Source organism: Zosterops lateralis (genome assembly GCF_965231275.1).
Source record: "Zosterops lateralis genome assembly, chromosome: 21".
NCBI lineage: Eukaryota > Metazoa > Chordata > Aves > Passeriformes > Zosteropidae > Zosterops > Zosterops lateralis.
The window spans coordinates 6,055,899-6,082,573 of NC_139781.1; the positions used below are offsets into that span (position 1 = coordinate 6,055,899).

Consider the following 26,675-nt stretch of genomic DNA (forward strand, 5'->3'; position numbering starts at 1 on the left):
CCGCACCGTGCGCGACCCTCCCAGCGCCGCCCCCCGAGCCCCGGGCCCGGCCCGCCCCCGCCGCTGGCTCCGCCCGGCCCCGCCGGTCCCTCCGCACACGGGCGGAGCGAGCCGAGAGCCCGCGGCGCTGCCGCAACCGGGCCGGGCCGGGCCGGGCCCTCAGCGCTGCCGCGGCCACAGCGGGACCGGCCGCAGCTGCCGCCGGGATGACCCTCAAGTCCGGGCGCAGCGCCGGCGGCGGCAGCAGCAGCATGAGGACGGCGCTCTCCGACCTCTACCTGGAGCACCTCCTGCAGAACCGGCCCAAGCCCGAGGTGAGCGGCCCGGTGCGCCCCCAGACCCCGCTCCCGGCCCCGGCCCCGGCGGGCCCCGCTCTCCTTCGGGCCCTCAGCCCGCGCCCGGAGCCCGGCTCAGGCCCGGCACGGCTCCCGCTCCATCCGGTACATGCGGGGGGTAACGGGGTCCCAGAGACAGACACCCTGCCTTCACATCCCCCCGTGCTGGTCCCAGCGCCCCGGGGGCAGGGATGCTCGCTGGAGACCCGGGATGCCGCCGGGGAATGCTCAGGCTGCACAGCCCGCAGAGCAAAAGGAGCTGAGTGCAGGGGAGGAAGGCTCCAGCATCTTGCCACGGAAGAGATCGTGCTTGTTTTTCTGCAAAGTTGTAGCTGGTCTGAGCTGGAACTGCCTGATACATGAGCTGATTGAGCTGCTGAGTGACCTCCAGGTCCAGGGCATGGGCTGGAGGAGGGTGGGGGTCTCTTCCCCGGGGAAGGGGGATGCGGGCAGCCCTTCTGACGGCTGCCCGGGACAGGGAGTGAGCCCATGGCCGCATGCACCCCAGCTCCGACAGGAGAGCAGCTGCCCCAGCCCTCTTGGTGCTGCTGGGTGGGCTCCTTCCTCGCTTAGTGTTGTTTGGGGTGCAGGCAGGAGAAGGTCGGCGCTTGCCGCTGTTAAACAGCTGGTGCTTTTCTCCCGGCAGGGATTTGCAGCGTTGAAAAGGCATTCTTGGTGAAGCCATGGCATAATGTGCCTGGGCTAAGGTTTCCTTGCAGCTGCGGGGAGCCTCTGAGAGAGAACAGGGAGGAAATTTCGCTGAGGTGCTGTTCTTGGCCCATCTTGTTGGACACATAAACATGCAAAAGAGGCTTGTCAGATCTATCTCACACCAGTGGCTCAGCTGCTTTTCATGGTTCAACCCTGATGGGGTGCTTTGAAAAAAAAACAGTAGGAAAAAAACAATTAAAGCAAAGTGTCTGGACCAGGCAGCTGCTGAGAGGAGCTCTCCCATCCCTCTGGCTGCCAGATCCAAGCAGAGAGCCTGCCTGGCTGCAGACAGAGCAAAGATAAATTGCCAATAGCAGCAGAGCGTGGAAAGTGTAGGAGCTGCCCTACAGCTTCCTGTAGGTGTATTTATTTCAGTAGGGGTAAAGGGAGAGATGGTGAACTGAGATCTGCATGAGGCCTTTTAAAAGGAGCTCTGTAGGGCTGGCTTCCAACAGTGTCCTGAGCTTGCCAGTCACAGATACCTGTCTCTGTGTCACGGGCATGCAGAGATGGTGCTGTGACACCAGGACATGGCCCAGCAGCAATGTCCCTTCTTGGGGCGGGTGCTGAGTCTGCCTGGCTGCTCCTGGTCGGTCTGGAGTCAAGCAGAGTGACTGGGAGGTTTCTCTTCCTCATTTTCTCTGGCAGAGCCACGTGCTGGGAAATGCTGTCCTGTGCTCTTATGTGGTGGCAGGGCATGCCAGTCATGGCAAGTGGGAGCCATGTCATTGCTAGGAAACAACCCCAGGCCTCTCCTCTTGAGCCTCACCACGTGCCTGCCTATCTTTGCCATATCTCCTGACTGACAAGTGCAGATTTACCAAAAAGGTGTGGGCTTGATTTCCAGCTGTGCACCTGGTTGGCAGGATGACCTTGGGCTTGTCCCTTTATCATCTGTGACTCAGTTCCTCAGCTGTAAAATGGGCAGTGAACTGACCTTTGGGAGTTTGGTGGAGAAAAGGAGAGTACTTCTGGGGAGACCTGATCTTGAGGGTACAGAGGGAACACTGCACTCACCTCTGGGCAGCAGTTCTCAGCATTCAGCTGGCAGCAACTCCAAAGCAGACTGAGGCCACAGTCCCCAGGATCAACCACAGGTAAAACTTGGTTGAAAGGTTAGCTAAACTTCTGGCTTTGACTGATTAAGTGGGGAGGGCTGGTTCCAGCTTTTTGATCTGAAATGTATTTTGCTGTGTGTAACAGCTGCAGAGGAAAAAAGCTGTTTTGCAGGGCTTGTTCCGGAAGCTGGGATGGAGTGGCAGGGCAGCTCCTCCTTCTGTCAGTGTTGTGGTTTCACTGGCTGTCCCTTGGAGGTTACCAGCTTCACAAACACATCTGGAGGGCTGCATCAGCCTTTTCTGGTGGGAAGGTGGTGCCTCAGCAAAACTGACTACGCTCCCTTGAAAATCTGGCCCATCTCCATTGCAGCACTCTGTGGTCTGGAGTCACTGTGAGGGCACACAGAGCTGGCAGCACCTTCTGGCTGACACGACCATTTTGTATCCTTCCTATTTCTCTTTTCTCCTTCCCACAAAGACCTGTTGGTGTTGCTGGGCCTTTTCACGGTGTTAGCAATGTAATCCTTTTTGGTATAAATGTTCGTTGGTTTGATTCTTGTTTTTAAATTTCAATCATATTGCTAGAAGGGGTTTTAGGTGAGATTGTTCCTGTGGCTGTGCAGGCAGACTTGAGAAGTCAGTAGCCCCTGGCAGAATGAATTACTTCTAAATGTCTATGTGGCTGTTGCTCCCCAGCATGCTGGAGCAGCCCTAAAGCAGTTCCCAAATTCAATTTTTTGCTTCTTTGCTCTTTTTATGTATTGCTGTGTTTTTTAAGCTGTACAAGACTGAGGTGGACAGATCCTGGATGGGGAAGGAGGCAAGGCTGGAAGCACTGGAGGGTGGGAGGAGATATTGCTGGGTCAGGACGTCTCTGCACCAAGCAGTACCCCAACCTCTCTGCATGCACCCATGTCGATTATAATGTGAGGGGTGATGGTTCATGGAGAGAGCTGGGATTTTGCTCCTCACAGTGTGAGAAGAGCATGTTTTTCTGCCAGCCAAGAGGAGCATGTTTTTCTGCCAGCCAAGAGGGCAATCCCAGAAAAATCTGGTTCCTTCTTGCATCCAAGCTGCTGTACTTTGGGGGCCTGTTTGGCAAAACAAGGAGTACTGTTCACCATGTACTCACCAGGCAGCCCTCTTTTTCCAAGGCTACATGATACTGAAGTCTCTTGGTTAGAGCAGCAAGGAGAGCCCAAGAACCAAATCTCTGAATGTGCCCTTTGCACTGTGGTGCTGCTTTCCTCAAGTGCTGCTTCAGCCTCCTGCAAACAAGCTGCCCAGTTAATGTTTGATTTGCCCATGGTGTGCAGCCTGGTGGAGCCAGCACAGCCACAGCAGCACCCCTGGCAGACAGTGCTGACCCCACCAGGGGCCAGGATGCCAAGTTCTGGGATCCTTGCCACATTCCCTGTTGGTAAACATTGCCCAAGGAATTGGAACACTTCCCTGCCCCTGGATGTGGGGCAGAAGTCTGAGCTCTTGAGGAAAATGCTGACAGGGGGCTGTGGGGCACCTCTGACCCATGGAGCTTGTGGCTTTTGTGTGCATTGCCACTGCAGCAGGATTTGTGCAGGAGGATTTGTACCCTTGTCAGCCAGCTGCAAGGCACAAAGGGCTGCTGGGCTGTCCAGCACCCCTATTGCACAGCTCACCCCCAAGCTCGTTACCCCATGTGTGCCCCAGTGACAGAGCCCGGGGCTGTGCAGAGCTGGCAGTGGCTGGTGGCCACGAGCTGGCTCTCAGCAGCACTCACAGATGTTTCCTGTGGAGCAGTGCACAAGGAGCAGAGCCTGGCCCGTCACCAGCGTGGCTCAAAAGGCTCTTGAGATCACAGCCTACACTGGGCCAAGCCAGCCAAGAGTGTGACAGCTGCCAGGAGAGTGCAAGGCAATCTGGCCAGCCAGCTCATGTGCATGGGGCATGAGAGCCACACACATCTCTGGTTTCTGGATGCCACCATCAAGGCTGAATCTGCCACCCCGAGGGTCCTGCTTGTCCTTGTGAACCAGGCATTTTCCTGTCCCCATCCACTGGCTGCCCAGTGCCATCAGCAAAAAAGCCCACACCATCCCAGCATGGCTCTGGTGTTGGAGGACCCTTCTGCATTCAGAGTTGCCATCAAGTGACTGGTGGCCATCCCAGTCTCTGGTGACAGACCTTGTTCTCCAGGAGTCACCAGGGTGACACTGGTGCTGTGTCAGCATTGAGGGCTGGGTGTTTTCTCCAGCTCTCAGCAAAAAGCAAAGGTCAGGGCCAGGAGTCTCAGCTGATGGGGATGGTGAGGATGGGAACTCCCAGTCCCTGGAGCAGACTGTGCTGTGTCCTGGGTCATCGGGCTCTGCTGAGCCTAGAGGTTTGAAGCCAGGAATTGCATGGTCTAACACTTCCTTCCCAAGGCATGACCAAGATAAGTATGATCTGTGCTGACTCCAACCACCTCATGGGCACTTTGGCCTCAGGTTGGGCTGGAGAAGGTCCTCGTCCTCCTATTCCTCCTTGCACCTGCTGGTTTGGCAGAGGGGGACAGCTGACAGAGAGCTGTGGGACAGCTCTAGGCACACACACTGCTGGATCTGTTCCTCTGCTCTGCAAATGGTGTGGTAGCATCGTGCCCTGCTAGTGCTGGCAAGCCAGGCTGGGGAGGCTGGATGTAAGTTGTTCTTCCTTCCACCCTGCAAGTCTGTGGCCTGGGTGCTGTTCTGGGCTGGGATTCAGCCTTCTCCATGTTTAAGCCATTGGCAGCTGGAGCCCATGTGGTCTCCTTTTGAGGAGGAGGTTGGTTGGCACTTTTGGAAGTAGTTGGCTTAAAAATAAATCACTGCATCATGGGCATACAGCTCCCTGAGCCCTTCCCTCCCTGGCCCAGCCCCACCAGTGCCCTGTCTGGGGGCTGTGACAGTGGCCATGCCTGTCCCTCTGTCCCTCTCTGCCAGCTATCTTTCCTGCTATCCTTGTTAGTCCTGACTCTGCTGCCCCTTTCTTTGGCTTCCTCCCTGCTTTCTGCCATTGCACAGAGATGGATCACTGTCTCAGCCAGCAGCATTCCAGCACATCCCTACCAAAGCTTGTATTATTGTGGTTTAGTGCCATGGCTGCAGCCCAGTAGCTGATGCTCTTCATGATCCTTCCCCTGGCCTGACCAGATGTGCCTCCCCACCTGGCAGTGTGGGGCTGCAGCTTCTCCTCTGCTCCAGGCCAGCGGTCTGGGGTAGGTGAGAACAAGCTGGGGCAGGGGGTCAGGCTGATATTTCCCAGCTCCCGGCATGGAGCTTCTGGGCCTGGTGCTCAGTTAACAAGTCAGGCTGTGGTGGGGAGAGGTCTTGGCTCTGCCTGTCTGGGCATGGCCATGTTGCTGATGCAGGACTGAAGCTGGTGAGGACCTTGCTGGGCATCCCTGTAGCTTTGCTGGCTGTGGCTCTCAGCTCAGGCACTGCTGGGAGGCTGCAAACGGGGCAGCAGAGGCAGGAGTCTGGTGTGGAGTGGGACAGTCAGGAGGGTTTGTTTTGCATCATGGGCTGGTGTGGGAATTTGTGTCAACAGGGTGGGCAGGGGCTGCAGATCAAAGCTGGTCTGGGTTTTGCTGGGCCAGCGCTTATTTAGGGGAGGCTTGAGAAAAGTCCACTGCACTTGGGGACAAACAAGCACATTTGTGAGCTGTGTGGAGACATTCCCCAGTGTGTCTGAGGGATTTAATGGGGCTATGTCAGGCTTTCTTGGGCTATGAGGGAGAAGCTCACAAGGCAGATGGATTTGGAGGTCTTTGTGTGGGAACCCAAGCACTCCCCATCAGCCGTGGTGACAGCACATGCTGGAATCCAAGAACAGAGGTTTCCTCAGGACTGAAAGCCTGTGCTTGGCTTCCCAGTGCAAACCAGCATGAAAGGACCTGGAGCTGGGAAGGGGAATGGAGTGTTTCTGGCTGGCTTGGGAGCACACTGCCTTCAGTGCCTGGATGTTGTGTACATGGCTCTGCACCATGTCAGTTGCCCACTGATGTAGGTCAGGAAATGTTGAACTAGCAAACAGAGCAAGAACAAAGCCTGGCTCCAGTTCTCAGGGGTGAGTCCCAAATTCTTCTGTTCACTTGGTGAAGATGTCCTGGGGTGTGAGCCAAGTGCTGCTGCGACACACAAAGGAGTGCTTGTGACTCTGCTTCAGAAGATCAGCTGTGGACTCTTTTGGCTTCTGCTACCTGCAGCTTTTCCAAAGTTTTCTTACCTCCTGAGTTTCCCAGGCTGAAAAACTGCAGATTTAACCCACATCCACATCTCCAAGGCTCAACTTCTTCTGCTCCTTTTCTTTTCTTGCCCTTAGTGTCTTCTCCTCCCCTGTGCTCCACCTGCGCCACAGGCACCTAAACACATTTGAGTAGCTCAGCCCCAGAGCAGGGATCCAGCCTTCCCAGATGGAGCCACTAAACCGTGGTGTCTGTTTGCCCCGACAGGCCATGACTCAGTCCCCACACGCCCTGACTGAGGACATTTACACCAACGGCTCAGCCACCCTGGGCAGCCCCTCGCACAGCGGCGGCCGCGAGGTGCGCAAGATCCGCCTGGTGCAGTTTGAGAAGGTCACCGAGGAGCCCATGGTGAGAACTGGCCAGGCCCCAAAGCTGGATGGGGGTTGGAGGGGCAGGTTGAGATGTGCCAGCAGGCTGGCATTGAGGGAAACAGGATCACTGGAGATCTCGGCCATGGGAAAGAGGTGCTGGACTCTGCCTTCTGCCCAGGGACACGAAGTGAGCCCCACAAAGGGTGGTGATGCTTGTGCCAAGAGGAGCTGCAGCAGCCTGAGTTGGCCTAGCAGGGTCTTTCCCCCAGCCACTGCACAGCTCTCTGTGGACATGGGCCTGGAGAGGACTTTGTGAGGGCAGGAGAGTTCTCCCCTGCAGAGAGCAGTCATGGATTTTCCTGTCTTCCAGGGAATCACGCTGAAGCAAAATGACAAGCAGAGCTGCATGGTGGCCAGGATCTTCCATGGGGGCATGATTCACAGACAAGGTAACAAGGCCTTTGTAGCAGCAGTGCATGGGGTGCACGTCTGCAGGTGGTTTCTTCCCATGCAGCAGTAATGCAGGTCCTCCGCACTGCTGGCTTTCCTCTGTGACATGGACATCTGTGCCTGTTCCTCCCCTAGGGGTGTGTCAGGAACTTGGGACTCACTGATCTCTCTGCATGGTTGTCACGTTAAAACACTGGAGGCTTTAGTGATAAATAAAGTTTGGGGGAAGGGCTCTCCCAAAGAGGAACTGGAGATCATCTGTCTCGTGATGGGGTCACTGTAAGAAGAGATGGATCATACCCTGGAGTGAGGGAAGCTCTTCCCATTCCTAAAGTGCACAGGTGGGACAGGCGTCCTGTAGATCGGCTCTGCATACCAAAAGAAGGTGCCAAAAGAAATAAATAGGTGCTATTTTCTGGTTTTGGGTTTTGCCAAGGAGGCGTGGATACAAGATGTTCTCTGCTTAGAAGAGGCTGCTTTTCCAGCCTTGGATCCAAGTGGGAAGTCTGTTCTTACCACTGCCAAAATAAGGCAGGAGCCATTCCAATAACACTAGTGGAGCCTGATTTCTAGTAGTATATCTGAGGCTGTAATCTGCCTGGGTATATAAACTGAAAACACACAAAGTCAGGAATGCTTGTGTTAAGGGCCCTGTAAAGAAATTGTGATTGGCTTCAGGTGAGGTGCTTGGGGCTGTGTTTCAAATGCTGATGCAGGTGCTTTGACCAGTCCAAAGCACTTTCCACACAGTGGAAAGCAGCCTGATGACCTTGGGACTGGCGTGGTGTGTGTATTGGGTGTAGGGGGAAGAATTCATTCCCCTTATGCTTCCCTTCCATGTGCTTCAATGGCACGTGTGGTTCCAGAAGCACTGGCAGGCAAACACTGCAGTGTCCTGGCCCTGGAGGCTGATGGAGCTGTGTAAATTTGGTTTGGTGAGCAGCTCTTGTTCCTTTTGTGCATTTTCATGTTTCTCACATTGCTGGCAGGCTCCCTTCACGTGGGTGATGAAATCATAGAAATCAATGGGCAGAGTGCAAGCAACCACTCAGTTGACCAGCTGCAGAAGATGCTGGTAGGTATCTGTGTGTGTCAGGGCTGTTCCCTGGGAAGGACCCCCTTTGGCCTGCATGCTGTGAGCACTGACCCCCTCCCACCCTCCAGAGCCAGCACACAGCTGCCTACATACAGCAGTGTGATCATCCTGCATGCAGCCCCCGTGGGGTCTGTGCTTGCTGCTTGTTTCTGACCTCCTGCAGCAGCAGCAGAGGCTGTTGACTGGGCCCCTGACATGTGCTGATGCTGTGTGGGGCTTGGAAACCACCTCTGCTTGCCAAGGCTGGAGTGCAGCTCCAGCCCAGGGCTGGTTGCTCCTGCAGACCTGAGCCACACATGCATGTCATGCATTTGCTTGCTGCTGAAGTCATGGTGGTCCTGTCCTTGTCAGAAACAGCTTTGGACAGGGCCTCAGACCTGCCTTGGGTTCATACATTGATGACCCTGATCCGTGCTCAGCATATGACTCCTTGCTGGAGGGAGGTGGTGGTGCTGCTGAGGACCCCCACCAGCAGCCTAAGCAGGAGGCTTGGCCTTGCCAAAGTGCCACAGGATGTCCCTGCTCCAGGCAGCAGGACCAAGGAGGAGCTTGTCTTTCTTTTGCCTCCTGAGAAGAGTGGTTGGCCCAGGAGACCCCTCCAAGCCTCCACATGTGGTTGTCCCATGGGACCATGTGGGTGTTGTGGTGCATGTGAGGCAACAGTGCACTGGCTTGTGGCAGGCAACAGAGTGCTGTGCCTCTAATGTCACCAGGAGGGCCAGAGCAAGGGGCCAACATGGAGGGAACCTGGAAGAACCAGCCTCTCCTCCCAGGCTCCTCACTGGGGCAGCCAGGGCAGAGAGGATGCAGGTCTCCATGTTCATTCTGGTGGTGCTCAGCAGTGCCCAGAGCCAGACCCTTGTGGAGGTGCTGGTGTCCCCCCCTGGGAATGGGACAAGTATGGCAAAGGCAAGCACAGCTATTTCTGACCAGGCTGTAGTGTCCCCCAGCACCACAGTGAGGTACCCTGGAGTCCTGCCTTTGCAGGTCCTGGCACTCAGCACCTCCCTGCACAGGTTGCTGCTGTTGAGCTGCCTCCAGACACCACCTCCTCCAACTCTTCTTTCTCCCCTTTGTTCACTAGAAAGAAACCAAGGGGATGGTCTCATTAAAAGTCATTCCCAACCAGCAAAGCCGCCTCCCTGCTCTCCAGGTAAGTGCAGCCTCTGCACCCACGGGCAGTGCTGGGGCAGGGTGGGACCAGAGCAAACCAGTGCTGGGGAGAGAGCTGTGCTCAGCCAGGGGTGTCAGGGCAAGGGGGTGGGTACCTTGTCAGAGCTGCTGGAGAGACCTGTCCTGTGCTTGCATCACTGCACACAACCATATGTTGGGCCTGTGTGGGTGTATTTACCCAAAGTGCATGCAGGAACACGAGGCTGGGATGTCTGAGCCAGTGGTGCTGTTTGGGGATGGGAAAGCAGTGGCAAGGGCACACCATGGAGCATGTGAGGGTCTCTTCAGAGCCACAGCTGTCTGTGGCAGGGGCAGCCCCTCGCTCTGTGGTCCCTGCTGTCACCAGTGCTGGGTGCACCAGCCCCAATTAAGGTGACATCGGTGCGGATGCACAGTGTGGGAGGAGGGGAGCAGTGTGGGGAAGGCAGGCAGATCCTTACACCTGCTGTCACTGCCAGGGTGAGGGGGCCATGCTGTGTCACCAGAGAGTGACACCTGCGTGGCTTTGCCTTTGAAGTCCTGCTGTGGCTGAAAATAGAATAGTGGGGAGGGCTGTGCCCTCTGCCAAGACTTCAGGGCGTGGTAGGTGGGTTGCTGTCTTGTCTTCGTGCAGGAGCCAACCCCAGTGCAGCCCCCCTGTCATGGACAGGCAGGAGTGAGAGAGGAGTTCAGAGGCAGAGGGTGGGGGCTGGATGGTGCTGGCATGGGCTGAGGGAACACATGTCATTCTTTATCAGAAAAGCTGAAGTTCTGAATGTGGTGGCAAGTGTTGGTGTATGTTGACCCCAGTCCTGCTCAACCAGCTTTGCATGTATGTTTTTTAAACACTGGCCCGTGCCTGTCCTTCCCTGCTGTCAGTCTGCCCCCCTGTCCTGACCCAGCCACCTCCAGTTGGCCAACTCCGTGCCAGAGGAAAAGAATGCAGTTCCTGGTTCACCTGAGGCTGGGAAAGGCACAGGGACAAACTCCTTCCCACCAACAGTTGTACTCCTTCCTGCTGTGCCCAGGGCAGTGGTGCTGTCTGCTCCCCACAGCCACAGCTGCTTGTGTCTGTGTTTGTTGCAGTACCACCACCAAGAGTGGGCTGTTTCCACTCCTGGATCCCCTTTATTTCAGTGATCACCTTTATTTCAGTGCCTGGCAGGCAGGATGGTGGAGATCCTGATTTTCCCCTGCCCTGCCTCATGAGGCCAAGTGTCTCTTGGAGTGGGTCTGCATGGAAGTGTCCTAAGGAGAGGAAGCACAGAGCATTCAAGGCTCTTGAGGCCCCCTCCAGCAAATTCCCTGCAGCCCTTTGACTTTAAAAGACCAGGACTTTTCGTGCTGGAGCCTGCTCAGCAGCTGAGTGTCTGGCCCCAGAGAGGGGCTGGCAGCAGGCAGGCAAAGAGCCCTGTGCAGCTGTGGGTGATGTGTGGAGCTGTGTGATGCCAGCTCCTAACTGGTGTAGGGGAGGTCTTTCCAAAGTGTCCTGACTCAGGACACCAGTGCTGCAGGAGCAGAGAGCTCTGGGCAGATACCTGGGCAGTGCCTGCTGTGTATCCCTGGTGTTCGTGTGAGTGATCAGCTTCCTGGTGCCAGAGAGTGCTTTCAAAGCAAGCAGCAGTCCTCATCCTCAAAGGAGATTCCACTCTTATTGTTTCTCCTAATTTCATTTTTTTTTTGTGAGCACTCTCATGTCACAGCTTGATCCATATGGTCTATTCTGGCAGTGGAAGGGAACCATGTTTGTGCCCTGATGGCTCTGTGCCTCCAGCAGCACAGCTGAGGGAAATGTTTTTAATGTGGAACAAGGACAGCATGGTCTACCCTACCGAGGATGAGTTTCCAAGCCCTGCCTATCACATCTGAGGAAAGGACAGGCATGTGACACCCTTTTCCCCTTTGCTACATGCTGTGTTTCTAGGGTAACTAAGCTAGGCTAATGCTCAGCATTCCCTAAACTCTGCTTTTCACTCCTAATCCTCCACACTCTGCCTGGCTTTGCCTCCACTCTAGTCCTGACAGGGTCCTGCTGGGAGTGGGTGCTGTAGACTCCCTCCCAAGCAGCTGAGCAAGCAGAAGGGACAGAGAAAGCAAATTTCTCACACCTTCCTGCTCCCCAGTGCTTCCCCAGACTCAGGAGGGTACACAGTGGCCTGGGAAGCAATAGCAGGAGCTCATTTCCAGTTGCATGAATTGTAATTTTGTGAGAGTAGCTGATGCCAAAGGGACCAGGACAGACCAAGGCAGGGATGGATACAGCACTGCAGCCTTGGCTCCCCAAAGGCCTGACGCCATGCAGGTATTGCCCAGCTGTGGGGAAAGGCAGCACAGAGCAGCTGAGATTGAGCCATGGCCTTCCCTGGGGTCCCTGTTACAGTGTCACCTCTGTGCTCATTCCACTGCAGACCCCAGTTGTGCACCCATTGGTGGGACTGCTGCTGTGGCTGGCTGAACTCACCAGCACTGTGCAGCACCCAGGGCACTGCAGGGAGGCTCCATGGCAGGATTTGCACACCACCTGTGGGTGTGTGTGCCTAGAGGCAGCAGCCCTGTCACCAGCTCCCAATGAGGCCAAAATACTGTCCTACTCCATCCCTCATCCACTCACCAGCACATCTCACTACAATTCCATGTCCAAGACTTTCCCCCTAAGCTTTGTGCATCTCTTTTCTCCTCACACAGCCTTGTGGGGCCTGGAAAGGAACAGGAGCTTTGTGCCTGGAGCCATCTCTGCAGTCACTGCTTGGGAATGCAATGTGGGGGCCAAACTCAGCCACCCTGCATGGCCATGCTCACTCTGGTCTGCTCTCTCTTCTGCAGATGTTCATGAGGGCACAGTTTGACTACGACCCCAAGAAAGACAACCTGATCCCCTGCAAGGAGGCAGGACTGAAGTTTCAGATTGGTGATGTGATTCAGATCATAAACAAGGATGACAGCAACTGGTGGCAGGGCCGGGTGGAGGGCTCCTCCACTGAGTCAGCAGGACTCATCCCTTCTCCAGAGCTGCAGGAGTGGTAGGTCCCTGGATGTGCCCAGAAGGGCTGGATCTGGGAGTGGAGGTGGGAGCTGTGACCACGTGCTATCAGGAGTTTGTGTTGGGCAACACCAGTGTCACTGCTGGGACAAGGAGGAAAATGTCCCCTTCACGTGCTCCAGAGTGAGCCTTTGCCTGTCCCAGCAGCCAACCTGTTTCTCTTGCATGTCTAAGGGACAATCCTGCTGCTGTCCCAGGGCTTGGGGTGACAGCTGGGCCATGCTGGTGTCTTCCTCTCTTGGCAGGCGTGTGGCAAGCGTCACCCAGCCCAGCCAGAGTGAATCCCCGAGCTGCAGCCCCTTTGGGAAGAAGAAGAAGTGCAAAGATAAATACCTGGCCAAGCACAGCTCAAGTAAGTGTGAGCAGGGCAGTGGGCTCAATCCCCAGCCCTGGCCAGCCCCTGCCTCTGGCCAGGGCTGGGTCTGTCCTCCATGGGAGGACACAAACAGCCCAGCTGTGTCAGCAGTGGAGTCTCAGGATACCCCACAGCTGTCAGCTTTTTTGGAGTCTCTTCTGCAGTCTTCATGTCCCTCATGTGGCCACAGCTGTGTCCCCACGCAGAGCACGAGGCCAGGGCTGGCTCAGCACTGAGCTCCTGTGCTCTCCTCTGGTGACAATCCCTTGCAGTCCTGGCCCTCTGAGCTCAGGCTCCCCAGCCTCAAACCCCCCTAGGCTGCTGAACACAGGGCAGGCAGTGGCAGTGGTGCAGTCAGGGAGCAGCCTGAACTGCTCCCACAGCTGCCAAGGCCTGTCCCTGGTGAGGCAGGGAGCTGCCCCTCAGCCACCCATGCAAGCACCCCATGCTAAACTGAGCAAAGAGCTGGCAGAGGCTGGTGCCTGGGGACTGCTGGCTCCTGGCCCGGCCTGCAGCTCCAGCCAGCAGCAAACAAGGCTATAAATCACCTAGATATATAAAGGTCCACCAGCAGCAAGCTCCCTGCAGCATCCTGCTGCCTCCACCCCAGGTCCTACTGTCCTGAGCAAAAGCAGCCCTGACTTCTTTGGCAGCTCCCCAGCACCCACTCTGCCCCTCTACTTGCTGTTGGTGCTGCCAAACGTGGATGAGTTCCCAGCCTAGTCCTGAGCACTCCTGTCCATTTGCCCTGGCTTTGGTCTGACACACATACATGGGTTATGTTGGTGTGGCCAAGCCAACTCTGACCCCTCCATGTCTCCTTTCTCCTCCATCCCAGTTTTTGACCAGCTGGATGTCGTTTCCTATGAGGAGGTGGTGAGGCTGCCTGCCTTCAAGAGGAAGACTCTGGTGCTCATTGGTAGGTCCTGTCCCAGACACCCTCTGCACCTCAGGGGATGTGTGCTGGGAGCCAGGGGGAACCAGGACAATGCAGGGGCTGGGGCAGCACAGCCCTTCAAGACCTGATAAGGTCTGGGCAGCATTTCTTCAGCCTGCAGCAGTCATCCCATAGGCTGACCCCCTCCATGCAGCATTGTGCATAGTCTGGCATCTGTGCTGCAATGCTGGGGAAGAGTTCATTCAGGCATTTGCAGCTCCTGAGTATTTTAATGGAAAATCTCTATTAAAAGCAGCTCTGCGGTTGCACCAAAGCGAGCACTCCCACACTGTGGGGACTAAGCACTTGGGGGACTCCACAGACATGGGCAGCCCACCCAATCCAGCCAGGCTGGTTGCTCTGCAGGCAGCAGTCCTGTCTCCAGCTGGGGCTGGAGATGAGCATCCCCAGGACACAAAGAGCCTCTTCCAGGGCTGGGAGACACCACAGACCAGCCCAGAAAGCACATCTTGGGCAGGGCCCGGGCCAAGCTCTGCACGTTCTGTCAGACCCAGAGCTGTGGAGGCGCCCCAGCATCTCCCACCAGGCTGCTCTGAGTCCAGCTCTAGTGTCCATCTCTCTCTCTCCCCCCAGGGGCCAGCGGTGTGGGCCGTAGCCACATCAAGAATGCTCTGCTCAGCAACAACCCAGAGAAGTTCATGTACCCACCTCCATGTAAGTACCAGCACAGGCTGCATTTCCTCTCACCTCTTTGATCCAGGACCTTCTGACAGCAGGTGGGAGGTGGGGAGATGTTCTTCCATCACCACCGAGCCCCTGAAATCAGAGGTCCCCACATGCAAGGCCTCCCTCCCTGCAGTCCCACATGGACCTACCTTTACCCACAGAGGCTGCAGGGCTGCTGCCACCCTCACACAGGCACCTCACTCTTTTCCATCCAGTGCTTGTCCCCAGCTGGCTGAGGTACCTATTTATCCAAAGCAGGAAGCAGTTAACGGGATTAGAACAGCTTAGTCTTGATGCCTGCTCCACTCTGTTCCCCTCTCCTTCTGGGGCCAGCATTCACCCTCTCTCCCCCTCCCCAGACACCACACGCCCCCAGAAGAAGAATGAGGTGGATGGGAAGGACTATTACTTTGTCTCCACCGAGGAGATGACCCGGGACATCTCAGCCAATGAGTTCTTGGAGTTTGGAAGCTACCAGGGAAACATGTTTGGCACCAAGTTTGAAACAGTGCACAAGATCCACCAGCAGGACAAAGTCGCTATTTTGGACATCGAGCCCCAGGTAGGGAGCAGGGGAAGGTGTGGGGGACAGGGGCTGCCATAGATTGAACTATCTGGGTGCTGGCTGTGACTGTCCTTGCCTTCTCTTCCCAAAGGGAAAAATCAGCAAGCCCTGGGGTGGCATTTCCATTCCCAAGACATGGGTACAGTGAAGTGTCCCTGTCACAGCACACACCTGGCTGTGTCACCAAGGCCATGGCCAGGCTGCTGTGGGAGTGGGTTGCAGGGACCCTTTTCCAGGAGTCCAGTGAGCTCGTGTCCCCAAAGAGGGATGTCCCCTTTTAGCCCCTACTGCATCACAGGCAGCATGGCAGCTGTTCTTGCTCCCAGCCTGGGGAAGGGCTCACTCTGGTAACTGCACCCCTCTCTCCACAGACCCTCAAGATCGTCCGCACGGCCGAGCTCTCCCCGTTCATAGTCTTCATCGCCCCCACAGACAAGGCAGAGGAGGTGAGTGGCAGGGTGTCCCCTCCTGTCCCCTCTGCCTGGGCTTCTTGGTCCATGGCAGCACCTGCTGCAGCAGCCCAGGGCTCCCCATCAGCACAGTCCTGTCTGCTTAGCTTTTGGTGATCCAAAACTCAGCCCAGACCTGAGAACAGGAACTGCCAATTCCTGCAGCTGTAAACTCAGCAGCCCTCATCCCAGCAGCATAATCACGGTGGGGAGCACAGCCGGGGCAGGACCATTTATCCTGCCATCAGCTATGCAAATAGACATACAAACAACTGCTCCTTTCATTCTTTGCCTCATTAGGATGCTGATCCCTTTAACGTGAGGATGAAAGCAGCACTGATAGCGCAGTTAACTCATTCAGCGCCAAGCATCAGGCTGGCAGCCACAGGCTGTCACTGCCCAAGAAGCCCCCTGGGTGCAGGGATGCTGCCTACCCTGCCCTACACACCCCAGCCTGGCAGGAAGAGAGGCCAGCAAGAAAACCCAGAGCTGTGCTCCTGGATTCAATGGCAACAAGGCCACCTCTTCCAACCTATTAAATTTGCGTTTGTAAAGCTTAAGCTACAGATAGCTTTTGGAGAGGATATTTATGCAGCCTTCAGAGCAAGTGTTGTGCAGGTATTTAGAGGAACATTAACTGCCTGATGGAGCAGGCTGGGGAGGGGGGAAGGGGACAGAACAGAAAGGGCCACTCTGTCACCCACCGCTGCCTCTATCCAGAGAGGAGTCACATCCTGCTGCAGTGGGCAGGGCTGCCAGGCACTAAATATAACCCTGCAGCTCGGCTCACTCTGAGGAGGGATGCGGCAGAGTTAATGTGACCCCGCAGAGCTCACATGAGCAGAAACTGCTGCTTGCCCTCCCTCCCCTCTCCACCCCCAGCAGCTGCTGCCTTCATCCACAACATAGGAAAAATTAATTGTATAAGAATAGATGAATATTTTCAGTAACTCTTTCAAGATGAAGGTAGCTAAGCAGTATCTTGGGGTGGCATATTTTTTTTTTTCCCCTGGGGTAATAATTATATTTAAAGTTTGTCAGTGTTGAACTGAATACCCTAAAGACAGAAGCCTGCTGTGCCCTGAGAGGGGTGTGGTATTACAAATAATACTGTGCCATCTAATACGGTTTTATTGCTGACCACTAAAAGTTTCAGTACTGTGCTATAGACCCAGATGGTCTAACAAAAAAGGACATAAAGACTGGCCTGATTTAGTCTATCAATATATTTTTAGGTCTACTTCATCTGTTGATAATAGATATAATTATATAATAGCTATGATTATTAATATAATCTAATAATACCCATTCAGGTCTGTTAATATCTGCACAGAGCAGAGCTCAGTGAGCAGTGCACCCCAAGCTATCCCTCCTCCCTTGTCTTTCAAGCTCCATTAGGGAAATATTTGGAAGTGGTCTGGACCTCATTGCCAGGGGCAGAGCTGCCCGAGGATGCACCCCCAGGATGCCCCAACAAGCCACACTGGCAGGAGGGAGGAGGCAGCTTTGCTTTTACTGTAGAAGTACAGCACTAAAACCCAGCCAAAACCAGTGGAGAGGCTGGTAAAGCTCTGCCATCTGGTGCTGTTCCAGTCAAAAGCCAGTGGGAGGGGAGCATCCTGCAGGAATCCCACTTCCAACCCAGCCTGAGGCCTGGTGACAATGCCCACCAGAGCACTGAGCTGCTTGTGACCTTTCTCCCTGGGAGCTGCCACAGAGCATTTTAAAGGTAAATATGAGAGCCAGCAGGTCTGGCCTCACTCTAGCAGGTAACCTGATGCTCCCAGCACCACAAAGTCCAAGACAAATGAAGTCCAGCAAAGGCCCAGAGATCACACAACAGCTCCTGGCCCATCAGACCAAGCTCTAAAGATTCTCTGTGCTTTGATACTTTGCAACTACAGGAGCTGTTTTGGTGTTGGGAGGGTGTTTCCTGGCTGGGGAGTGCTGTGAATTCCTCTCCTGACTGTCCTGTCCCTTGCAGTCGGAGGCTCTGCAGCAGCTGCGCAAGGACTCGGAGAACATCCGCAGCCGGTACGCACACTACTTCGACCTGTCCCTGGTCAACAATGGCGTGGAAGAGAGCCTCCAGCTGCTGCAGGAAGCCTTTGAGCAGGCCTGCACCTCGCCACAGTGGGTGCCTGTCTCCTGGGTCTACTGAGAAGGCACCCAGCTGCTTCCCCATCAACCATCCTGCAGCCACCGGGAAACACCTCCTCAGCTTCCCCTGCCCCACAGAGCCCAGCACAACTCCCCTTCTCTGCTGCTCCACGGACATGGTCTTGGTTCACACACACTCACAGGGTGCCCACAGCTCCTCCTGGCGGAACAAACACAGGACAGAGGCTGCCTGGGGGACAGACAGCTCCTGTGGCACTGCAGGGCAGGGCAGTGGCTACAGCAGAGCCCAGGTTAACTCAGAGCACAGCTCCCTGCCCTCCCCGGGCCAGGGAAAGCACAGTCCTGCTGTAGCACCCAGCTGATCTTACCTGCAGCAGTCAGTCCCAAGGGAAGTGGCAGAACGGGGGTTTTTCCAGGCAGATGTCTCCTGAGATGGCAGGAATGCACACAACTCAAACCCTTCCCAGTGTCCATGAGGCTTTAAGGAAGCCCGTGTCTTAGGGGGCTTCTCCCAGACAACACCAGAGCTCCTCCATCCAAGGGTTTCCTCTCACAAATGGGGAAGATGATGAACGTGGCATGGAGCACCCCCAGGCAGGCCTCACCCCATGCTCCCAGGTTGGAGTTTTCTCATTCACCCTGTGCAGCCATAGGTGTAAAAACTCAACTGTATTGGAATTCTCACCGTGCAGCTTGGATTGTTACTGCCTGGCCAGAGAAACTGGGCAGCAGCTGAGCCAGTCCCACAGACCAAACCCCAGAGGGACTCTTCAGTGGGTAAATTACATCCAGCCACAACTATCTGTTGCATGCAGTAGGAAAGTGTCTACAAAGATCATCCAAGGCATGTTTTCCAGTCTAGGGTGTCTCTCACACTGTATGCAAATGTAAAAGCCATGCTCACCCTGGGGTTTGTACTGACTCACAACCCCTACACCACCATGTCTGGGAAGTATCACCACATCCACCACGTAGGTGAAAAAAAATCTCATTTGTGTTCAGTCAGCTACAGGGGCAAGGGGAACTTGGTTAAAAAGTCTTGTGCAATTTTTTTTTTTTAAGGATGCCAAAAATAAAAATCTATGTGCAATAGGGACCTTCGTTCTGATCCACTGCAGGGAAACAATGAGCAGCAATAAATGTGTGCTGAAACATTGCCATGGCTGGTGTTTTACCTCTCAGGCTGGGCACTGACACAGCAATGGAAAAGGCCCTTCTAGTGATGGTCCTCATCAACATGACCATTTCTCTGCTCCAGCAGCTTCTTCAGGAGAGGAGCAGAGGCTGAGCACGTCGTAAAATCTGTCCCCCTGCCCCATTAATGCCACTGACCTTACAGGAGGAGCCAAAGGAGCAAGAAAAATCACTTGTTCAAAACCAGAAGTTTTATTTCTTTTTTGTAAAAAAAGAGTAAATAAAAATGGACCTTTTTCTTTTTTCTTGCTCAGGTTGTAACACCCACCAGCTGCTGTCCCCACTGCCTGCACCTCCAGCACTGGAGGGGAGGACAGACTGTTAAGACTAAAGCAATGCACAAGGTTAAACCAACAGTTAACAGAATCTCTGCAGGGATGAAACTCAGAACAAGCAGCCTGGTGTCTTTCCTCCTTAAAAGGAGCTGAATTCTGGCTCAGCACTACCCCTGTGACAGAGGAGAGACCACCTTCCCCAGCAAATCATTCCTGATAGGTTAGCAACAAATTTATCTGAAACCGTTCAAGCCCACAGCCAATGGCCCTTGGCAGAGCTGCCTCTGACAAAGCTTTTCCTCAGGAGGACTCCAGTCCCAGCAGCATGAAGAACATGTTGGTTGGTCACCTCCAGCCTTCAGAGCCCATTGGGCATCAGAACCAGGCAAGGCAACCAAAAGCTTTGCAGTCCAACAAATGGGTAGAGAAAAGCAAAGAACCAGCAAAAGGGACACTGCCCAGGTCACTGAGGCAACTGGGCTGAGGAATCAGCACACAATGAACAAGCATGTCCTTGTGCCATAAGCAAAAAGGAGGAATTGAATTTTCTAATCCTTTCATGATAAAGGTAAAAAAAGGAGTGAAAAATAATCTGGGTGGACTATTCTCATTTAACTGAAGGTCAAGCCAAGCATGTGGCCAGGTTAAAACAAAACACAGACCTTCAGAAAACTGATCTGGCTGTCCCCATGCAAACCCATTCACATGGGCTGTGACAATGCCACTCCTCCAGGCAGCAACACATCCTTTAACTGTCAGGTAACAGCTTCAGCCTTGGGAGGAAAGGAAGAAAGAGGCAGTACATGAGGGGAAAGATTATTCCACCCTCTCTAGGTGAAAACAGAGACCAAGGAAGAGCCAGAAGCTACAGTTTCCCTGAAGATACCACTTCTGTTGGTGTCATGGTGCTCAGCTTTAGAGATATCAATCCAGTGCAGGGACAGTGAGGACCCTGCTCCTCTGGCAACCCTTAAAACAGGATGAAGAGGGGCACCTGAGCAGGGCAAACACCCATTCACTCATATAAACAGCAGAAAAGAACTTGGAACTTGCTGGCTCCTCTGCCATGCAGCCAGTCCTCCTCTTCTCAAGGCCTAAAACTCTTTCCTCCTTACTGATGAGGTTGCCTGCTTTGGACTCAGTTGTTTACTCTGAGCTCTCTTCTACCTCCTTGTGTTTCTTCTTCTTCTTCTTGCTGCTGCTGCTGGTCTCACTGGTCTGTGGAGAGGTTGGGAAGGTCAGGAAGCCATCAAAAAGGAATCTCATTTCAGGAGGAACAGCTCCACCCCAGAAGCAGTGCAGACTCCCCACGGGGACCCCTGACAGGGCACCAGAGCACAGAGGTGACCTGGCAGGAACCCACCAACTGTCCTATCTCCCACCACCAGTTCAGTTTAAAATGCACCTCTAATACATCCTCCTCTGCTGTGGAAAGCCTGGCACTCTGTGGGCACACACTGCATTAATCCTGGAGGTAATTAGGGACAGACAGCAATTCCTACCCTGTCTGGACCATACCACAGCAGTACCCAATTACATACCCTCTCTATTTGTTCTCCTCCACTCTCAGCTGCCTCTCTGGCTTTCTTCTCTTTCTTCCTCTTTTTCTTTTCCTTTCTGCTCAGCTCCTCTGGTGGTGGGGTGGCAGGGGACGGTGGGGTCACAGCTTCCTCGTTTTCACTCTCTGAGTCTCGCTTTCTCTGTTGGGGGAACACATTATCAGACACACAAACACCTTCCAATAGAGCTCAGGTGAGGGGAAAAACTGATTGCCTGATTGAATACAAATACATTTAACAATGGAGTGACTTGCAGACTCTCCAGCATACACTGTCTTGGATTTCCGTCTGCCACAATTGCCCCTTGTATTTTTCAGTGTTCTTGTATCCCAACTATTAGTTTAAAGCATTGCTGCACCTTTCCAAGGGCATGCAAAAGCCCTGAGTTAGGGAATTTTAGGGGCAACTCTTGCATGGACATTTCTGTAGCTCTCTGTAGTCTCCAAAAAGGTTCTCTGGCACAACAAATCTCTGTTGTGGCTCCATAAAATGTATTTTCTTGTGCTGTGTCAAAGAATACGGACAGGGCCAGTAGCTTGGTGTTTGAGCTGCAAATTGTGCCCTGGGTGGTGGGAAATTGCTGGAGTCCCAGGCAAGGAACTGTGAATGGGCACTGACCTTGTGCCTTAACAAAGGGCATGGAAGACCCTGGACTGAAAATCATCATTGGACCAAAATGCAGGTGGCAAGGTATGTGCAGATAATGGGAATAACAGGAGCATAAAGTAAGAGCCAGAGAGCACTGGCAATACTCACTTTTGCAGCCCTGTCCACCTCTGAAACAACTTGGTGATCAGCAGCTGCTTCTTTCCTGGAAGTATCCCTGAAAGAAAAGATCCCAAGGCTGCACAGGACAGTCGCTGCCTGATGCTGCTGTGGGGTGGTACAAATCCCTGTCCAAGAGGATCTGTCAGCCATCCCAGGAGCTGCCTGGGGCAGTGGGTGTGGGGGAGACCTGCAGCCTGCACCAGGGCCTGGGCAGGGCAACAGCACAGCCTCCCCCGTTTACTTTAGCAGACTGACTCCCTCTAAAACCACAGCAGGCTAAAAAGGGATAACTGTCTGCACAGGGCCTTTTCTTCCAACACTGCCCAAGAAATGCAACTGCATCCCACAGTTCCAGACAGGCTTGAGCCAAGCCTAACACGATCTATGCACAAACAGCAGCATCCAGCCCAGCCCCTGCTGCACAGAGCTTCCCCTCTGAACAACCCTGTGGGAGCCACACACCCAGAACCCACCTGTAATCCACATATTCCTTCTTCCAGGACTCTGGTGTGCTCTCATTGGGCTTTCCATGCTTGTCCAGCAGACCCTTCTGGATCATCATCTTCTTCTGACTGGCCTGAAAGCAAAGTGCAACAAGTCAAACTGCAGCTCCAGGTAGGAAAGATCCTCCCTCAAGCTAAGAGGAGGGAACCCAGCAACAAGCCAAGCCAACAACTACAGCATTATCTATTTACCACTGTTCCAATGACCTTAAAACAAATGAGACAAAAACATCCCCTGCACGGAAGCCTTAATCTCAGACAAGAGGCATCTTTATCAGTAAATAACGGCTAATTTGATGGGGGAGTCACAGCAACAGTAATACAACTGCACATCATGGAGTCTGGATCTTTGACTGGGTTATTCCAGCTTAATGACCTGCAGCATTTGAGCTGGACCACTTGTTTAAAGGACTCCAGAATGCCTGAACTGTCCTGCATTATCCCACCTTTGCTGTGAGACGGATGTATAGGCAGCCCCAAAGCTTTCACCTGAACCACAGGAACCTGACACTGAGTTTTGAGTCCAACCTGCATCAGGCCAGCCTGGCTGCTGTTAAGCTACTACCACATGCCCTGAGGTGGAAGACGAACCCAACACTGTGTGTTCCCACTGCTCCTGTCCTTCAGGCACAGTTTAGTGTCTCACAGTGTGCATTTTAGCAGTGTTGCACCAGAAGGAAAAGAAGCTCCTGCCCAGCCCCTCCAGAGCCATCAGCATGGGGTGATGGATGAAGGTCATCTTTGCACAGAGTGCTAATGCCATCCACTTCACATCATTTGGCTCTTTACCAGAGGAGGGCTGGTGCTGTACAGATCTGAGGAGCCCATGCCTGAACAGAGCAGCCTGGTGGCCCCCAGGCTCTTTTGGGAGGGAAAGCCTCACTCCCACCAGCACTGGGCTGCCACAGCCCTGGCACTGGGAATTGCCACCATCATAGCTCCAGGAGACCACAGCAGAATTACAGCAAGGCCCTGAAGAAGATACAGGCAGCTGCTCTGCCCAAGACTCCCAGAGTCCCACATCCCAGCAGCTGGGCTCCCACCACAGCTCTGGGAGTGATCCCATGCCCACAGCAGCACTCACCTTGGGACCCAGCCCCCATTTCCTGGGATATGTGTCTCTCTCCATGATCACTCTCTTGATCTTTGCCACGATGCCATGGTCACACGTAGAAATGACTGCTGTGGTCATCAAGGCAATGGCTGCAGAAGCAGGCATGGAGGTCAGTAACTCTTAAAGAGCAGCCTGTTGTGCCTCTGTCAGCACAAAGACAACCAACACCCCCCACCAGTGTCACCCCAAGGACTCACTGACTGCCACACAGCTTCTCTGAGGACCCTGGTTAGAACTGGGCACCCTTTAAGTCAAACTGGCAGTTGCTGGAATCCCTTTGCCCTGATCTACCAGGAGGTGTGATGTGCCTGGTGGCAGAATGTCATCAGACATCATCCCTCGTCCCAGTGAGGATGGAGCCCCCCAAAGAGGGGCTCCAACCCTGCCAGCTGCTCCCCTCCTGCAGGCAGCCAGCCACACACCACAGCAGCCCCCAGTAGGACACTGGGACACTGCAGGATGTCTGGAGGCTGCACAGCACCCAGAGCCTAGAACAGGAGCTGGGGTGCTGCAGGAGGGCAGCTCCACTGCACTCAGAGAATGGATAAACTGTGTCATCACCTCACACACAGCACACCTGAGCATCACACAGCTGCTGAACCCCTCACACCTTGCCAGGACTGATGCAGCCACTGCTTCTTAACAACCTGCCCAAAACCAGCTGCCTTGGGCCCACATTCCCTATCAGGAAGCACTAATTAAACCTTTTGCACACAGGAACTAATTTGTGGTGCCTTTACTGCCACACAGTGTTATTTCTGCAATTATCTGGACACAAGAAGGAGGCATTTCATACCTAGGCAAATGGCTTCTCCTTTCGTGGTGATGACAACAATCTCCTGATTAAGCTCAATCCCATCCTCATACCTCAGAACACCAGGCAGCATGATCTTGGCTCCATAGCAAATGGCATTAACCTGAAAATGTAGGCAATGGGAGGGCTTAGAAACTATTACAAGAATCAGAGCATGAAGTGTCTCTAATTTTCAGCTTCCCACTGCCATTACCATCCCAGCAATATCATCCCTAAGTAACTATTCATTTTTGTCCACTACATAAAACTTGGGAGCTTTGGAGTGAGAAAGCAAAGCACTTATCACAGCAAACAACAGGTGAGGCAGATCTCACAACCATCAGTATTCTGTCATTTAATTCCTGGCTCCTGCATCTTAGTGCTGCTCTGGCAGCAGCCCAAATGAGGTTCTACACAAGTCACCATCAGGACAGCACACAGCTCCTGATCCCCCGTGTATTCTATCACTGCACAAGTCAGGAGGACACTTTGCAATCTCTGTCTGGCCCCTGGAACTGCCTCAGGAACTCACTGCACTGTCTTTCATGACGAGCCTCTTATGTGAAGTGAGCAGCTTCTCCAGGGGCAGGATGACCCTCCGCAGGTAGCTGTCATCCTTGTTGTTGTCATACTGCCACTGGGCGTCCAGCACGTCGTGCATGGTCACCATGTTGTCCTGCAAAGAGAAAACCCTTCTAAACTCTCCCACCAGACACCAGCTTGAAACATGCACAAGAGAATAGCTGAAGTCCAACAGCAAACAGTGTTTGAAAAAGGGAGTAAAACCAGTTGTCCACCATAAGCATGAGACCACAACTTAAAAGAGGAATACTTTCCATCAACAGCTTGAGGTCAGTCTGACTTGAGCTACCAGACTTTGACCTTCCCAATCTCAGACAGCATTTGGATCTACGATCTAAGGTCTGCCCACATGAAACTTTAAAATATGACCTAACTGAAATTCCTGGGGCTCCTAGACAAAAGTTAGTGAGCAGAAGTCTAAACTAACCAGCTCTTCAATCTGTGACATGGAATAAATTCTGAGGCAGCTCTCAGCACCCAACACCTGGAATTCAGAAATGACCCAGTGATTACAGCTGTGCTAAGAGCACAGATGGGTGTGGAAGCACTTGCACTGATACTGCTGCTTAGCAAAAGAAGAAATTAGTTCTGGAGTTTGGACCAGCAGGAGGATCTGTTTATGACCAGAGTGAAAAGACTGTACAAGTGTCCAAGATCACTCAAGACTGCATCTCCCAGGCTCATTCCAATGCACCACACTCCTGAGCTATGCTGACTCCAAGCAGTCACTCCACACTCCTGACCTCATGGACACTGGGGTCTGTAGGCTGAGAAACACAGGTGACATAAGACAAACTTTCAGCCACCACAATGCACTTCCCAGTCACTCACTGTCCCAAAGTTTAATTACCAGAACAGGAGCAGCATCCTGAACTGAACTCAACACTTTGGTTACAGACCATCTACAGCAAGAGCTCTCACTCTCTGGGGGCTACTCACAAAACTCCTCCCAGAGCCTAAACCTCCTCCTAACACTGTAAAATCCACACAGTCCCAAGGAACTTGTGCAGTTGTGACAATTTCAGGTGGGCAGGGTATAGTTTGAGGTGCCACTGTACCATCTCTCCCAGGATGCCCGAGCGGACTCTGCGGAGCTCCTGCATCTGGCCCCCCACGCCCAGCAGCAGCCCCAGGTGGACACAGAGGGTTCTGATGTATGTGCCTGCTTCACAGCTCACCCAGAAGATACCTGAAAGGCATGACAGCACAGGGAGTTTTTAAGCAGAAAATAAATCACATTCTACAAGAGAAGCTGTATGCCCAGCCCTTCCCAGAGCCATCAGCATGGGGTGATAGATGAAGGTCATCTTTGCCCTGAGAGCTAATGCCATCTAATTGACATCATTTGGCTCTTCTGTGAAGGGTGCAGCAGTACAAAAAGAGATGGGATCTGCTTCCCAGCACACCAAAGGAATGCATGAAGCAGTTACTGCTGGACAACGGGAAGGTTTAGGTCTTAAGACATCTGCCAAAAGCAGCCCTTTTCACAGGAAATTTTATCAGTTGTCAGTTTTAAAAGGAAGAAGGCAGGAAAGCCCAGTTTTACCTAATCTTCTCTCAGGATCATACTCCACCAGCTTGCTCTCGTAGATGGTTCTGACTCTCAGCTGTCGTTTGACAGCAGCAATGAGGGGTGGCCGCTGGAACAGGGCACCTGTCAGAGTCTCTATGGCCTGAAGGAGGAAGGAGAAGCAAGAGTTTACACCTGTGCCCTAATGCAGAAGCTCCTTGGGGTCTGCAGCAATTGTGTCCACTTTCAAGAGTGAGAAACCATAAGGTTTAACCTAATTTGGTGATACCATATTTAATAAAGCAAATCCAAGCCAGTGATGTGGTCAAGATGCCAGTGAGCACGGCCAGGATTTTTCCATTAGATGGCAGCATGTGATCAGACATCATCTCTCGTCTCAGTGAGGATGGAGCCCCCCAAAGAGGGGCTCCAACCCTGCCAGCTGCTCCCCTCCTGCAGGCAGCCAGCCACACACCACAGCAGCCCCCAGCAGGACACTGGGACACTGCAGGATGTCTGGAGGCTGCACAGCACCCAGAGCCTAGAACAGGAGCTGGGGTGCTGCAGGAGGGCAGCTCCACTGCACTCAGAGAATGGATAAACTGTGTCATCACCTCACACACAGCACACCTGAGCTCCACTCCTGGCCCCTCATCTCCCACCAGTGCCCAGCACTCTGCGTGCCAAATGCCAGCGTGGCTAAGAGCACGTCAGACTTACCCTGGCCAGCTGAGCCTCACTTTCAATGGCATTGTGCAGCCGAACAATTCCCACATACTCTTTGCCTGAAAGAATGACAAGAGCAGTCAGGAGTGGCCGCTTGCGTTTGATGTTGACCTCAAGGTCCATCCTGCTTCATAGGCA

The 26,675-nt window shown here is 53.7% G+C and overlaps 2 protein-coding genes across 3 annotated transcripts in view; one reads left to right on the plus strand and one right to left on the minus strand.

Moving 5' to 3' along the window:
- The first annotated feature begins 189 nt into the window (after nt 1-189).
- Nucleotides 190-18,669, plus strand: MPP1 (MAGUK p55 scaffold protein 1). 2 transcript variants are annotated; one of them, XM_083876458.1, is made up of 12 exons: nt 190-314; nt 6,555-6,698; nt 7,032-7,110; nt 8,101-8,186; nt 9,292-9,360; nt 12,183-12,379; nt 12,645-12,751; nt 13,593-13,673; nt 14,286-14,366; nt 14,738-14,940; nt 15,315-15,389; nt 17,377-18,669. In XM_083876458.1, exons 1-12 carry the CDS (start codon nt 207-209, stop codon nt 17,551-17,553), a joined length of 1,407 nt encoding a protein of 468 aa, XP_083732584.1. In that variant the 5' UTR covers nt 190-206; the 3' UTR covers nt 17,554-18,669. The 2 variants fall into 2 exon arrangements, with proteins under 2 accessions (XP_083732584.1, XP_083732585.1); XM_083876459.1 differs by lacking the exon at nt 190-314 and adding an exon at nt 2,516-2,622.
- The window catches only part of DKC1 (dyskerin pseudouridine synthase 1), a 10,463-nt gene continuing 2,302 nt past the window's right edge, over nt 18,515-26,675 (minus strand). Inside the window, exons 6-15 of the mRNA XM_083876456.1 lie at nt 26,532-26,596; nt 25,848-25,974; nt 25,360-25,490; nt 24,252-24,395; nt 23,723-23,843; nt 22,897-23,015; nt 21,783-21,886; nt 21,298-21,364; nt 20,524-20,682; nt 18,515-20,200 (exon numbers count right to left, since the gene is read on the minus strand). Coding sequence (XP_083732582.1) covers nt 20,129-20,200; nt 20,524-20,682; nt 21,298-21,364; nt 21,783-21,886; nt 22,897-23,015; nt 23,723-23,843; nt 24,252-24,395; nt 25,360-25,490; nt 25,848-25,974; nt 26,532-26,596 — 1,109 coding nt within the window. The 3' untranslated portion in view covers nt 18,515-20,128. The remainder of the gene's footprint in view (nt 20,201-20,523; nt 20,683-21,297; nt 21,365-21,782; nt 21,887-22,896; nt 23,016-23,722; nt 23,844-24,251; nt 24,396-25,359; nt 25,491-25,847; nt 25,975-26,531; nt 26,597-26,675) is intronic.

What these genes read in the sequence shown, in the direction of transcription:
- MPP1 (XM_083876458.1), top strand. Translation starts at nt 207, where the DNA reads ATGACCCTCAAGTCCGGGCGCAGCGCCGGCGGCGGCAGCAGCAGCATG. An exon ending in AGAACCGGCCCAAGCCCGAG is followed by an intron (nt 315 to 6,554) that starts GTGAGCGGCCCG and finishes TTGCCCCGACAG; the next exon opens with GCCATGACTCAGTCCCCACA. An exon ending in CCACAGACAAGGCAGAGGAG is followed by an intron (nt 15,390 to 17,376) that starts GTGAGTGGCAGG and finishes TGTCCCTTGCAG; the next exon opens with TCGGAGGCTCTGCAGCAGCT.